The sequence below is a fragment of the Dermochelys coriacea genome, chromosome 9 (genome assembly GCF_009764565.3).
Source record: "Dermochelys coriacea isolate rDerCor1 chromosome 9, rDerCor1.pri.v4, whole genome shotgun sequence".
Classification (NCBI taxonomy): domain Eukaryota; kingdom Metazoa; phylum Chordata; order Testudines; family Dermochelyidae; genus Dermochelys; species Dermochelys coriacea.
In genome coordinates this window covers 102,738,757-102,754,681 of record NC_050076.1, presented here as the reverse complement: position 1 = coordinate 102,754,681, position 15,925 = coordinate 102,738,757, and the positions used below count along the sequence as shown (strand labels likewise).

The 15,925-nt window shown below is 43.2% G+C and overlaps 1 protein-coding gene across 1 annotated transcript in view; it reads left to right on the top strand.

The window, feature by feature from the left end:
- Positions 1–15,925, top strand: part of PLS3 (plastin 3) — a 57,783-nt gene that overhangs the window by 30,259 nt on the left and 11,599 nt on the right. Inside the window, 6 exon segments of the mRNA XM_043491831.1 lie at positions 7,914–8,077; positions 12,372–12,501; positions 13,119–13,154; positions 13,157–13,253; positions 14,512–14,590; positions 15,332–15,497. Coding sequence (XP_043347766.1) covers positions 7,914–8,077; positions 12,372–12,501; positions 13,119–13,154; positions 13,157–13,253; positions 14,512–14,590; positions 15,332–15,497 — 672 coding nt within the window.

Genomic DNA, 15,925 nt, shown 5'->3' with positions numbered 1-15,925 from the left:
TGGCTTTGATTTTTTCTTTGCTTGTGGTTTTGTTGCGCCACCTGCATATGGGCAGAGCCTGGTGCCATACATCATCGCAGTGACCTTTGCGGGTGTGGAGACTCCTTCAGGAGAAATAGGAAACTTTGGATGAGCTGTAGTTTCCTTTCCATCAAAGTGTAATGCTCACAGTCTGTAGTTTGCCCGTTAGAATGATTTCATATTTGCTTTCTTGTAGTCCTGGCTCTTCTGGTGCCCAAGAGTTGGTTCTGGCACAGGCTTTCTAGCTTGGGACCTTCAGCCAGTGAATAACCTTTACTCCACTAATAATGAGCTGATGTCAAGACAACCTCCGTCTTAAGTCTGGCCAAATAGTAGAGGGCATCCAGAAATTCAGGAGATAGCATGCAGTGAATTTGTGGAGAGGGTATACAGTAGCCTACTAGAACTTGCCAGCACACAATAAGGACCCTTGTAAACAAGTCTTGAATCCTATGTGCTGTTGTCATCTTGAAAATATCTGTTGTGCAGTGCCGGAATGAGTATGGAGTAAGCCTCTGGAAGAGTAAATGTCCTGTGGTTGAGGATCTAGAGCTCTTTGTCTTTTTATCGGAGTTACTTTCATTGGATCACCACAAGGACCTGCTGAAATTTGAAAGGAGAAGGTTGTTTCCAGACCATATAAATTAAGGTTGTGTATATGTTCGTTCGTTCGTTCGTTCGTTCGTTCGTTCTCTTATCTCTCTCTCTCTTTCATTAAGGTTGCCAGACTGTATAGCCCATAGTAATATGCATCTCCATTCTGCTTATCCGTTCCCCTTCCCAAACTCGACAGCCTCTCTTCTGCCCATATCTCCACTCACTTTTCTCCAGAACAGGTGTTCTATATTCAGTTGGATTGCTTGAATCGCATTGTAACTAAATGGGAAACTTCACCTACTACACAGGAGCTTAAAATTAGGTCTGAGCAATGGTGACCATGCCAATGAGGTAATAGGCCCCTTCCATGAAAAGGTAAATTGTAGACTTACTGCTTTCTATCACAAAGATGGTCTGTGGCTTTCCCCTGCCCAGTAAAGACATAGTAGCTTTCCATAAACGATTTTTAAGGTGTTTCAGATCCAGTCTGCAGTGTTATTCTCAACCGTTTTTGTAAGTGCTTGGGTGCTTCTCAGTTATCCAGTTAGATGCTATCAGGGCATTCCTGGGTTCCACTCTGACTGCATTAAAACTATTACAATTCTGGGGCGGTGTATCCATCCGACTTTAAAAACCTAAATCCACTGCTCTGTTGCCAAGGAGTTCAGACTGAAAATGCAAGCCTCTGTGTATTGTAAACCCTGTGCTGTGCGGCCTGGTGTCTTGCAGCTGGGGCAGCAGAAGAACTATTTAAGTCGTAAATCCCAATAGCAAAGTAGCTGGGACACTGATATAAAACAAGGTGCAAAGGCAACACCATAATGCAGAGTCTTAAAATATGTTGTTTTTTTCAGGTTTTTGATCAGAGTAGTAAGCAGGAGATCCTGGCATATCTCTGTAAATCATTGTAACTGCAATCAAACTCAACAGAGCTGGGATAAGATTTAAATAACACTAACTTGAGCTAAAAAGGGACCGTGGGGCTTGTTTACACAGTGCATTAGTCCACATGAGTGGGGTGCAAATTCTAGTCCTCCCCAATGCAATGTGCACTAACTGGCCCGCATGGACCCTGCTGGTGTGCACTACAAGTTTCCCGGAGTGCATTAATGGGTACTGTTTGATATGGGACTTAACAAGCACGAGGGAGCTGTTAGTGCACACCAGTAGGATCCACACACGCCAGTTAGTGTACAACATGCTGATGCCAGCTAGAGTTTACACTCCCCTCATGCGGACCGAGGTGCTGCCTGAACCTGTTATCAGGGTTGTGGTGGTATGTGTTGCGCTCCATGGTTGTGTGTTACTAGTCAGTGTGTAAAAGTGCTGAGGATGTGAGACAAAGGGTAAAACTTCGAAAAGGGCCCAAATCCTATTTTCCCAAGTGACCGAGGTGCTTAGGCTCCTCGTCCTTCCCCTGCTGCAGGGAAAGGTTCTGGGGGGTGTGTGTGGGGGGGGGGGGAGGGGGGCAGCAGGGAAAAGCAGAGCCTTCCCCCTCCCCCCACTGCCTCCCATCTGCCAGAGCCTTTCACCAGCAGGTGTAACTACGCATGGCTGTGCGGGCGCAGCATGTAGCTATGTGTATACTACACGGCTATCCCCGGTGGTGTGTGGTAGTGTAGATGTAGCCTGAGTGAGTCTCAACAGCAATTAAACACCCACATCTGTATCAGCTGACTCACGTTTGTGGAGCTCAGGCTGTTGGGGCTGTTTAATTGTGGTGTAGACATTTGGGCCCGGGCTCCGGGGCCCTTCCCTCTTGTGGGGTCTCAGAGCTCAGATTCCAGCCCGAGCCCAAAAAGCTACACTGCAATTTTACTGCCCCACAGCCTGAGCTCCCTGAGCCGGAGTCAGCTGAGACAGGCCAGCCGTGGGTATCTAATTGTAGTGTCTAAGTGTCTAGCAGTGGTCTGTCTGCTTCCAGGCTAAGGAACACATAAGTGTTCTGAGAACCTGCTTAAGAGAATGTGCCATTAGGTTCATTTGAAATGACCAGCCGTTCAGGATACGATTGGTGATATAAATACATTTTTATTTTTTCCCCCCAATAAGCAGATATTTGATTTATTTTGGAGTAATTTTTGATCTGCAAGAAATCCCAGAGTAAATGATTATCAGAAGCATGAGGAATTCTTGTTAGTGATTAGCTTAAATGGTGGTGTAGTCAGCTGAAATGTCTCTGTTAAGTGAAAAGAAAAGGAGTACTTGTGGCACCTTAGAGACTAACAAATTTATTAGAGCATAAGCTTTCGTGAGCTACAGCTCACTTCATCGGATGCATTTGGTGGAAAAAACAGAGGAGAGATTTATATACACACACACACACAGAGAACATGAAACAATGGGTTTATCATACACACTGTAAGGAGAGTGATCACTTAAGATAAGCCATCACCCACAGCAGGGGGGGGAAAGGAGGAAAACCTTCCATGGTGACAAGCAGGTAGGCTAATTCCAGCAGTTAACAAGAATATCAGAGGAACAGTACTCCTTTTCTTTTTGAGAATACAGACTAACACGGCTGCTACTCTGAAACCTCTCCTTACAGTGTGTATGATAAACCCATTGTTTCATGTTCTCTGTGTGTGTGTGTGTATATAAATCTCTCCTCTGTTTTTTCCACCAAATGCATCCGATGAAGTGAGCTGTAGCTCACGAAAGCTTATGCTCTAATAAATTTGTTAGTCTCTAAGGTGCCACAAGTACTCCTTTTCTTTTTGCGAATACAGACTAACACGGCTGCTACTCTGAAATCTGTTAAGTGACTAGCTTAAAGTAGCATTGTATGTCTAAAGAAAAGGAGTACTTGTGGCACCTTAGAGACTAACAAATTTATTTGAGCATAAGCTTTTGTGAGCTACAGCTCACTTCATCAGATGCCACAAGCCCTCCTTTTCTTTTTGCAAATACAGACTAACACGGCTGCTACTCTGAAACCTGTCATTGTATGTCTGTGATCATTGCCTTTGGGCTGGAGTTGGTGAGTGTTAGAATAAATCGTTTGCCAAGAGATGGTGAGCCAGACCCTACAACTGAAGTTCTATATTATCTGTCTGCATCAAGTTGCCCTTTTGTTTTTCTTATAAGGCTGTCCACATTCCAAAATAAAAGAAGCTTCCACGTGTCTGTCTGTCTCTCTCTCCCTCCCTCCTCCGTGCCTTTCACAAGAGAATGAGCGGCCATTTAGTGAAAATGTCTTCTGTAATAAAGCACTTATGAGGGCAGAGCTTTTCTTTCTGGTAAAACTATTCTCATCTGGTTTTAAAGGGAAATCTAATCTATTTGAAAGCACCTGATGATAGGATGTGGAAAGCAGTTTGTATAGATTGGATGGGATTTCAAATGAGCAAACCAGGGCTTTAGAAACAAACTAGTTCAAATAATTACTCTTGTGGCTAGTCCTTGCTTACAGTATCTCCTCTAATTGTGGAAATGGTGGTTTCTGTTCTGTTCTGCAAGAAATACGGGGGGGAAACATAGTGAACCCACAGCTGGTGACATCCCTGAAGTGGTATGTGCCTTTAGGGGAGAGGAGGATTTGCTGGACATCTGACTTAGGCCTGAGCTCCAAATAGTGCCAGCTGGCATTAAAGGTTTTCTCCTCTGTGATGCAGGGTGGGGATCCAAAGCAGCTGGCCAGCACTGAAGGTTGGCTGGCCTTTCCTGAGCTCTAGGGTTGAGAACTTTGAAAGTAAACTTCCTCACTGTCTTCCAACAAGCTTCCCATCATGTGAACTCACATTCGTCACCTGTCCCGGGACACCTCTGGATAAACACAGATGTGCTCCAGGCAAACCTGGGTTGCAGGTACTTCTTTATATACAAATTTGAGGTGTCAGAAATGGAAAATAAATGAGGAATAGAACTAAAAATCACAGCTGTCCTCCTGCCTTGGCTAAGGTCTGTATTTAAAGCTGCAAGGAGGCAGCGTTTTGTGTACTTGGCCATTTCCTTTGTAGAAAATGGTTGGCAGTCGTGACTTGGACAAATGTTAGTTTAGGATTCAGCAAAATTCTGCACAGGTGTCTCTGGGCTTATCTGACTTATTTGGCACAAGTGCAGAAGTTCTGGTGGGTCATTGTGAACCGAGACTGCAAGACTTTGCACTGATTTGGGGTGAAATTGAAGTACCACTTAAGGCCAGAGCTGGCCCTCTGCACAGGAGTGAATTGCTTCCTTTATGCATTGGGCATTTTCATTGGCTTCTAGGCAGTGAAAGGATCTGCCTTAAGGAGCTAGTTTGTGCAATGAGACATTTTAATGAAAGAAGCTGGGATTTATCTCCAGGGGAAATAGCTTGCTGATGACATCGGACTGCTGGGCTTAATAAAGCTTGCTTTGTAAGCTTATATTTTTGGAATAAAGTTCTAAATTTGAAGGCCAGATGGCAGTGTTTTTCACTAAAATTACTCTTTGGTTAAAGCACGTTGTATTTCGTCAGCATTACTGTAAGTGCTGAAGTTGTGTATAGGATTTTAATCTTTTAGTAATTCACTTTGGAATACTTTTGAATGTGTTGCACCTTTTTTGGAAGAATTTAGGAGTGACTACAGGGTATACTATGGTACCCTTGGACACCTGCCATTAAACCATTTGCATTTCATTTTCTGGTGAAATTACTAAAATGCTTTAAAATACCACATGGAACTGGGAAACGGAGCCAGCTGGGGAGGGGTTTCTTTACTAGAACACTTGCTAGGCAAGATTTAATCAGGCTTACAACTCTGTTAAATTAACTAACATTTAGGTAATGGATCAGGCTTTTCAGTTATTTTAACGTGCTGTTGGTTTTTCTTTGTTTAAAGGTGGTTGTCTGTGTTAGATCAGTAAAGACTGACCTAGGTTATTATTTTTTTGGCTTGGTCTTTGCTGGGGAGGGATAGTTCAGTGGTTTGAGCATTGGCCTGCTAAACCCAGGGTTGTGAGTTCAATCCTTGAGGGGGGTCATTAGGGATCGGGGCAAAAAAATTGGGGATTGATCCTGCTTTGAGTAGGGGGGTTGAACTAGATGACCTCCTGAGGTCCCTTCCAACCTGATCTGAGCAATTCTGTTTGTTGCCACAATCCAGTAGAGTCTATAACAGCCTGGCATCTGAATGTGCGCTAGTCACAGACGTTGCTTCTGGGGCAGGCTGTTTTAAAAATTCTGGGCTCTCGTAGGAAGGCAGCTGTGTTGTGAGTAGAACACACATTTTGTCACCCTCACCAGAAAGAGAGTATGTGGAGTGAAGACTAAGGGTGTGCTTGTTGAGCTTAAGGCAGAAGAACTTGCGTGTGCGACTCCCGCAGATGCATTTGGCTGAATCCAGCTGAAAATACCTGTGGCTGTCGGAGTTGCTAGGCGTGTGGTCTCTGTTTTCTGCAGCAGACCAGCCCTCTGGGGGAGGCAGGTTTGGCAATACACAGCGGATGTGGACCGGTGGCTCTAACTGCAGAGCTGTCAAGGGAAAAGAATTAAAGCCGACCGCCCTAATGCCCTGTACTGGGGGAGGGGAGGAGGGAAAGAGAGATGTGGGGCAGTTGCTTGCTCTCAAACAAGAGCAGCTGCTGTATCTAGGAGACTTGCTGATCTCTGCCGTTTTCCTCTAGGACCAAGGCCCTTTGGTTGTTTCAGAGAGTGCTTGATGATGCTAACTGACTATTTTGCTCCTGAGGAGGGCCAGTGGACAGCACTGGAGAGGGAAGTCCTTCCTTCCAACTCCTAATTCCACATGGGCAGCAGATCAGCTCTTACCCTGCCTTGCCCCGGGTCTGGTCTAAATGCTATCCAGGGGGTCACTGGTGCAGTGGCCCCCATCCCCTAGGAACTGGATTAACCCCCTCTTCCCCCGCACCTTGCATTGATGTAGGGCACAGTCAGTTAATGACGCAGAGCTGCTGGGGGCCTCAGTGGTTTAGTCCGCGAAGGCACTGTACACTCCAAACTGTGAGGTCGTCAACCTTCAGGGGGTTGGTTTTATTAATACCTGGTAAGTGTCCTCCTAAGAGAAGCGGTGCACAACGAGGAAGAATGGCGCGTGAGTCAGGAGGTGGCACTCTTTGCTCTGCTGTGAACCAACACCCCTCAGGGGCTGTGGTGGAGGAGCAGTCTTCTAGATGAGACCCGTAGGGAGTGCTAGACCCAGCACCTTTTGGTAAATTTTAAATTGCACAATTATGTTCTGCTGATCCAAGCTACTCTTAAGATTTCTGTGGGATGCAGGATAATTGTTTCTTGTCCTTGAACTGTTGTATAGTGTGTTGGTGTTAGTTCTGACATACAACACCTCGTATGCCTGTATTTCGGTGGCAGGGAAAACATTTGCTACATGCCATTGTGTGATTATAAAATACGCAGGATCCATTTGTATGAAAGGCAATAGATCAACTGAAAGTCTTGTCCCTTGTCCCTGTCTTTTTCTTACCCAAGTAGGTGTTTACTTAAGCCTATTACTGAGTATCCAGTGGTGCTGTAACTTGATAGCTGATTATCAAACCAAATGTCATTGCATAGCACTCTTTGGCAGCTCACAGTAAATGGAAATGTTACCGAAGTGATTTAATCAGTTCTGTATTTGATTTTTTTAAAACATTTTTAGATTCCAAAAGCATGGAATCTACACCAATAATTTAAATTAGAGGGAGGTGTTTAGGATGTACATTCTTACTCAGAAAATATATTAAAATGGGTTTTATACAAGACGTGGGTACTGGTACTACAAAGACTTTTATGCAATTCAAAACCTTGTGCATGGTGAGCAATCCCATTCAAATCAAGTCTGAAGTCAGATGGCTTACGTACAGCATGTAAAGTCAAGCCTGCTAGTCCATGCAGGATCGGCGCCTCACTGCTTGTGCTTGCCTGCTAAATTTAAAGTCTATGCATTGAATGCAGGACCTCCAAGTCCCAGGTCTGACCCGTCATGCACAGAATGACATGAATGAGACATCTCACAAAAAACATGATGTTGTGTTGGCTGGCTCCTGTCAGCGTGGGCAACCTTTCTTTAGTTCCTGCTGTTTAATTCACCTTCTTGGTGAATCCAGTTACAGTTATGAACAGCAAGTTTGTGACACAGGGTAGATTTGGATCTAAAATGAGTAGACTACTTAGGATATTTATCTCATATTCAGTATCCTCACATCTCTGTGCCTACAGAAATTAACAAAACAAATGATTATACCCCTTTTACGTTTCATTAGGCATGTTGGGGGATTTGGGGTTAATTTATTTTGGTGACAACAGGGATGTACTTCCAGAAGGATTAACTTGTTTCTACAATTCTCTCCTTTTTCCTCCCCACTATGATGTAAAGATCTCAACAGCAATGGATTCATTTGTGATTATGAGCTGCATGAACTCTTCAAGGAAGCTAATCTGCCTATCCCAGGATACAAAGTGAGAGAGATCATTCAGAATCTTATGATTGATAGTGACAAGAACAAGGATGGGAAGATTAGCTTTGAAGAATTTGTGTTTGTAAGTATATTTCTGCATTTCCTGCAATTGAGCTAACCGTATTTTTGCTATAGGGTTTTGTGACAAATAGTCTGAACTGCCTTAGATGAAGTCTAATAATAATGGGTGTAACTTCTCGTCACTCCATTCACCCTGATCAGACTGTCTGCTTTGTATTAGGGCTTGATTTTTTTTATTTTTTTTAAAGACCGTTTGCAGTAATTCTTGTGCTTCTAGAAACACTAGCTGAATAGGCCCAGCCTTTCGCACCAAAGTACTGGCCTTCCCAGGGGAAAGAGCAGGGTTACTTTTGAAGGAATGGATCGGGAGAACGTCTCTCAACTTATGAAAACTGTTGGTCTTGGAGAGGCTGAAGGGTCGTTCCTTTCTAGGTGACTTGCTGTTGTTTTCTGAGTAGAAGGAAAGGTTCTTTCACTTATCAAACCTCAGAAGATACTGACTTGAAAATCAACTTGAACTTTCCAAACACTTTTTAGGTCCCTAACCAAACCAGAACTAATATGATGGGATCTAGGCACTCATGCCACTTCACAGTCGCTAAGGGCCTGGTCTCCACTAGAAAACTAGGTCAGCATAACTACGTGGTCAGGGGTGCAGAAAATCCACACCTCTGCAAGTCGGAGTTAAGCCGACCTAAGTCCCCGTGTAGACCGCAGTAAGGTCGTCAGACGAATTCTTTCATCGACCTATCCACCGTCTCTGGGGAGGTGGATTACCTACACCAGTGGGAGAATTTTAAGTGTAGATAAGGCCTTAAATTCTGTCCTAGTTCCTGGATTGTGGCTATTAATGCTTGGTTCCCCAGACTAGTGGAGCAGAAGGAAGGGAAGTTTTTTACCTCAAGTGCATGTGTCTACAAATGACTTGAGAATCTTCTCTGTTTGTTACAAATGAGGTTGGGAGGCGGGTTTATAAGGTACATTTAGAGGTTAGTTCTAGGTACTGGTCTGATTGATTTAACTTTCACCATTGGCCTGCTTTTCCCTTTGGAGGAGGAGTGCAGAGGAGGATGATCTGGTAGACAAATCTAGAATCTGGCCTTTGACTCTAAAAAGGGATCAGAAAAAGTGTGGTATTTCTGGCAAAGGCTTTCTCTGAAAGACTGGTTTTAAATGCTGCCCTGTATCCCTTACATTCTAACAGTGATGTTGTGACAGCAATGCCACTAAATGTGTGGTGTGAGAAGGACAGCTGTTTTTATGTGCAAACTTCTCTTGATTTCTTTTAACTAGCTTTACCTTTTGTTCTCAGTTATTTTCAGACCCTCTGAACTCTTGAGTTCGGAGCGAATAGTAAGTTGGAGTTCATTGCAGTTTGTGAGCACTTGCATGTTGGGTGCATGTTTCAAATGCCAGTTTGCACTGGTTCATAAGTCTAACTTGCACTAGAACACAGTTTAAAAGATTCTCATCCACATAAGTGAAGTGTTTAATAATTTTGTATGTTAATAATATGAAAATCTCCTACCAGCAACTAACCTCTGCGGGGAGACCATCAGATTTAGCAACAATTCTGCTTATAAAGTTTGTTTATAAAAGTGTAGAAAGAGGGAATGTTACAGCTTCAGTATAATTACTTGGAGAAATAATATGAAGGAGGAGGAAGACTTATCTGAGGTTGACCAGATTCATTGCCAAAAAAGTGGTCTTAAATGAAGGGTTGGCTAGCCGTGTTCATTTGAATGACTTAAACACAGTAGGGTACTGGAGAAGCTCCTTGACTGGTCGTTGAAAATAAAATAAAAAAACACCTAGGTAACTTATAAAATGAAGTAATTCATCTAGTGAACAGTTTGTTACTTTTCAAAAAAAGTTTGCAGACGGTCGTAGTAAATATGCCATCTGAAGTGCCGTGCTTTTAAGAGGATTTAAAAGATCCGTTTGAATAGTCTAAAATACTTCACGTGTGAGTCTGCACGTTTCCAAATTCGTAATAAAAAGAACTGTGGCACAAACTCACTCCTAACCCGTGGAGCTTGGATCCTCTGGTCCAGCCAAGCTGTCCCTGGCGCAGGAGCAATGCAGGGAGGGGCAATGTTGCTGAATGCCATCTTTGTGCTACCCATCCCGGTGGCAGCAGGGGCTGATTCAGCATGGTGTCTAACGCTGTGCTGACTGGCCATGTCTCCGGCACTGAGAGCTTTAAGGAGTAGGGAATGGGGACACAGAGCTAGCTACAATCACTCTGCTACTGGGGCTTCCCTCTGCTGCCTGGTTAAGACAGGCTTACGGTCCTGTTCTGCAACCAGAGCTGCAATTCAAGAAAAAGTTGAAAAATAGATTGGGCCACTAGAGAAGTGCCTAGTCCTGCCCTGACAAGGGATCACACTATGGGCTGTACCAGAAGAAGGGGGATTGCTGAGACGGGCAAGGGACAGAGAAGTTCTAGAGGGAGAATGGTGAGCACTGGGGGCAGGAAGGAGCTTGAGCACCAGACACTGAAATCTGAGACGGTAATTGAGAGCCTGCCAGAGCCTTGCCACTGAGCCTCCAGGCAGAGGCTGAGCACCATGCGAGTTTGTCTGACACCTATGCGATAGAGAGCATTTCATAGACTGATGTAGGTGCCCCTTGATGAAGACTGAAGTCAGTCCCCTTCAGGGGGGTTGAAATCGATCGAGAATAGTTGGGTAGGGATATGTTCTGACATGCACTTCCTTTTTTTCCTCCTCTCCCTGACCTCACGAGGAGTCCCAGCCCTGAGGGCATTTAGAAAGGTGCTCTATAAGCAGCCTTGTTCTGAGATTCTGACATTACCCCAGGTCTCCTGGACTTGCGTTCAGTGCGCCCGCAAATGCAGCCTTTGGAATTCTGAAATGCTTAGCAAGGCTGCCGGCTGCCAAGAGCTGCACACAGGAGTAAACATTATGGATGGGTTTGAAATCCCGACAGGAGACTAGCCTGCTGCCCTCTTGGTTAATCTGTGGTGCCCATCATATGGCACCCTTGAAGTAGTAGCTTTGAGTTAGCCAGGATATGGCAGGCTAGCTACTGTGTGTGACTAATGCTACTGCTCCAGCTTGGTGTGTGGAATTTGTGCCACGCTGGGACCGGATTGTTACAAGAATTGGGGGCTTATCTTCAGCTCCTCAGTGCCAAAACTGTGCCTTTTACACAAGAGAAGCAGAAGGTGCAGTATTACTGCTGGGCAGAGGGGGAAATGTGTGTACCTAATAACTGTAAAGAGGAAAAGGAAATACGAGAAGACGCCGTGCATCTTTAATGCACCAGGGAAAGAGGCAAAGCTATCCTGCATGGAGAGCGTTCCTCTGCGGAGCAGAAGCTGGAGTTGAAAGCTTTTGGGTGCTTTTCCAGTAGGATGTGCCAGCTGGGGAGCTTTCAGTAAGAGCGCAGAAAAACTGGATGATTGTGAAAACCCCAAGAGGATGGCTGAGTCTCTCTTAGGCAAGTATTTCATGGAAGATGCAAGGTGTGATACAGAGATTGCTGTAAACCCACACGGAGAAGCATATAGGACTGGGGCTCAGCAGGGACTAGCAAGAGGAGAGCAAAATGGTGAGCTCTTGGAGGTTTGGACAGTTGATTAGGTTACGATAGTTCTAGGCAGAGGTCACCTCTGAGGAGATGATTTCTTGATGTTTAATTAGTTTTTCTTTTCTAATCATTAGTTCAGTAGGCATTAATAGTACATTAATATCTGCAAAGAAATCCCAGCATAAACTTTTCCATGCTGAAGATTCTCTCTTGACCTAAAACATAAAGAGCATGTATTGATTTGATCTGTTGAAAAGTTTGTTACCTAGCAATAGCCTAATATGGTAGGAAAGTCACTGCTGCGGTCCATCTTAGAGAGTAGTTATTTTACACTTGCTCAGATGTGCTTTAAAAAACTCAGATTTTTGTCTTTATGGGGTGTGGGACAAAGTCACATCTGTATGAACTAAAGACACATCCCATGAGCTGTCCTGCTTACACAAACTGGTTACAATTGTGCAACAGCTTTCTGAATTGTTTTGCTCACATGGAGACTGCATGTACACTTGCTTTCAGACTGCAGAGTTTTGAGCTCTTCTGGTAGCCTCTTGAAACCAAACTAAAATGATAAATGTATGCAAGTTACTGGCTTCTTAAGGCTTCCATTTGAGTAAGTGTTTGTACTACTTAACTTGATTAAATCTAATGGAACCACATTGTTTTCCCCCATCATAAATTTAGATCCAGCATTATTTTGCTAGACCATTCTTATGTTTACTGATTATACTACAATGTTTGCTTAAACACGTGTTTTCCAGTTTATAAAAATGAATGTCTAAACAAAACTTTTTGAACTGTAGATTTTCCAAGAGCTGAAAAGCAGTGATATTGCTAAAACTTTCAGAAAAGCCATCACAGAAAAGAGGGGAATTTGTGCTATTGGTGGAACATCAGAGCTCTCCAGTGAAGGAACACAACATTCTTATTCAGGTATTACTCTGACATTCGAATGCTTTCTTGAGTAAACAGACCAAACCCTAGAACTAGCAAGTTTAATGAACTGGCAGAAAACAAGCTCTTTTTTCCCCCCCACCCCCACCCTGAATAGTTAAATTGAAACAAGAGCAAGGCTAAATATCAAGTGATACTACATTAGCTCTGTTTAAGTTGAGTGGTTGAGTATGTCCACATTCCTGAGATTTGTCTTGCTAGCATTTTCAGTTTGCTGTTATAGTCATATTGCATTTGGCTATAGCCAGCTCAGTGAGTGACTTGTAGTATGAAAATTCCTCTACTACTACAGAGGATAAAAAGCTCTGAATTTGACTTTTATGACCAATCGGTTCTTAATTTGTAATGATAGAGGTGCCGGGGCTCAAGCAAGTTAGGTGCCAGGGCTCACGTTGTTTTTTACATTCATAACTGATGCAGCAAGCCAAAGGTGACTGGGCTCCGACGGCCAAGCCTAGAGGTGCCGGGCTCAGCCCTGGCACAAATTAAGCACTGTGACCATAAGTGAAAATGTAGTACAATAATTACTGTGCACAGTTCAAACGTATGCTATGCTGTAAAAAGCTGCATTTGCTTTACGATTGCACTTGTTTTAGAGGAAGAAAAATATGCCTTTGTAAACTGGATAAACAAAGCCTTGAAAATGATCCCGACTGCAGGCATGTTATTCCAATGAATCCAAATACAGATGACCTGTTCAAAGCTGTTGGAGATGGGATTGTACTGTGTAAGTCTGTTTCCTACAGAAGGGTCCTGTCATTCTTTGCCTGTATAAAAAGCGGTACGTATCACTTCAGACTTTCAGTGCAAGAGTGTGCTTTTGCTTTAGTGCCAGCTTTGATGATGTGGAGGAAACTGGGGTTATATATTGTCTGTAGATTCTCGCTTCTCTTTGGATCTTGTTACACACACTGACTTCAGAAAAGTCTGTCCTACAAAAACCCAGCTACATTCATGGATGCACAGAAATGTGTGACAGTGACCTGTGGGGGCATGTTCTGACATCAGTCCAGTTTCCTTGCACACCTGCATCTCGAAGCACTATCGTATCCCTTGTTGGAAGCCTCAACAGAGGCTAAGGATGAATGCGTCTAGTAATAGGATCTCCGAATACCCGATCTACTTCCCATTGGCTCTAATGATAGCTGGATTAGGCTCTAGGACTGAGGTGGAGCCCATTAGTAGGGAATCTTGCTATGCTGTTCACTACAAAATTTGGAGTCTACTCTCCAGGGCCATCAAACAGCCTACATTTTTACTCTGTAGAAACGGCTTTTAGATTTAAAAGCAAAGTGAAATGGTATTCCAGCAGCACTGTAGCAAAAGGCTGAAGATCTGCTGTAGGTTAGGCATTGCGTATTTTCACTTTGACGATGTCTTTACCTGCCATGTTTTGACACCTGCCCATCTATGATCTACAAGTAGGACCAAGTGGGGAATAATTTATAATGTACAGCAAAACCTTTACTTCGACTCCTCTTGCCTGTAGAAGCATTAAACATTGCTCTACATGCTGAGTAGTAGAAAAACCCATTCTGAGCCTTTTGTGAATTCACTTTACATGCCATCTCTTCCGAATGTGTGCACTGTCTGGGTTTTTATTTTGGAATTCATATTTAATATTAGCAAGGTCTCTCCCTTCTAAGTATGCTGAAACATCCAATGTGGTTAAATTGGAAGAAAAATCTTCTCTTTAGAATTTACAGCAGAATAATGGGTCTTCACTAGTTTGCTGATGGTATTTTGAATAATTCATGTGTTTTTACTCAAGCAACTGGTCTAGTTCAGTGGTGGCTGTTACTATGTTTAAAGTTTCATCAGGCTTAACTATAAATTGCAAATACATTCTTGATGTCCCAAAACCTTTTATTTTAAACAACTGAGTACAAAATGTCTGATCAAATCTCATTATTATTCTATTTATTTGCAACAACTTGTGTTAGGATTAAACGCTTAATGGTGTTTGAATATTTTTGTCTTTGTCAGTAAAATGATCAATCTTTCTGTTCCGGATACAATTGACGAAAGAGCAATCAACAAGAAAAAACTCACACCATTCATAATTCAGGTATGGTATAATATACTTTCATTATCTCTTACAAAGATTGAAATCATACAGGGTTTGTGAGGGGAGATTAATACAGCAACTCATGGAATTAATTCAGGGCTCTGGTCCAGAGCAGAGATCAGTTTTAATTGTATTTAATAATTTAAAGGAACCTCTGTACTGTGCATTAAATGGAAATGTTAGTGCAAAGGGTAATGTTCTGTAAATATTCATAAGGGCAAGAGGAATGATGTAATGCCAAAAGCTGCTAAGGGTCCCCTTCACAGACTTTATCAAAACTGAAATGCTGTAGCAATCTATGTACCTCAAGGTTTATGCTGCTATTATCAGAAGGAAGGCCGATAGGTGTGCATGTATGTTTGTATTAGAATGCACAATGTACTAAATTGATACATGTTGTAATACACAAACTATGTACCTGTGTGTGCACATATAACATTTTAATTCATACTTTGATTTTCCAATCTTAATCTTGTTGATGCCACTAGTTGTGACTCAGAGGCTAAAACTAAAAAGAGAGACTGAAATTAAACCCTAATTGAGTCTAATTCAGTTCTTATTAATTCAGTCCACTTCCATGAGACTTCCTTTAAAATACTCCCTTGGAGTCTAATGCAGCTATAGTTACTATAAAACTGCAAGTTTTCTTCTACTAAAAGCAGGGAAGTCCCCAGGCTGTCTGCACTGAACAAAAGACCTCTCTTTGAGCAGAGACCTCTCATTTAGCTGTCTTGTTTACAGGAGAACTTGAACTTGGCATTGAATTCCGCCTCCGCCATTGGGTGTCATGTTGTCAATATTGGAGCAGAGGACTTGAGGGAAGGGAAACCACATCTGGTGCTGGGGCTTCTCTGGCAGATTATTAAGATTGGCTTGTTTGCCGACATCGAACTGAGCAGAAATGAAGGTAGTAACACACTGTAAATGATCGTTTATCCTTAGTCAAGCCTAACATTAGAGTGACCAGATAGCAAGTGTGAATTGGGATGGAGGTGGGGAGTAATCGGTTTCTTATATAAGACCAAGCCCCTGGTCACCTGATCTGCCTGATCTTGACCTACCGTCCCGTGGGGAGGGGGAATATCTGAAAGAGACTTGAAATTACTCATTTCAGCGGCATTGCTCAGCCTGACGGACATTTGTCTTTCAGCAGCAGGTCCTTCATGCCACATTCTTCTCATCCAGCCAATCTACTCTTCATTTTTCTTCCCCTTCTCTGCAGAAGGACTTCTTTCACTTTGATTGTGAAGAACCTGCTTTGGGCTGTCAGACTGAGAGGCTATTAACCCTCCCAGCACTTTATGGAGTTGGCTTGAATAGGCTGGATGGCATGCG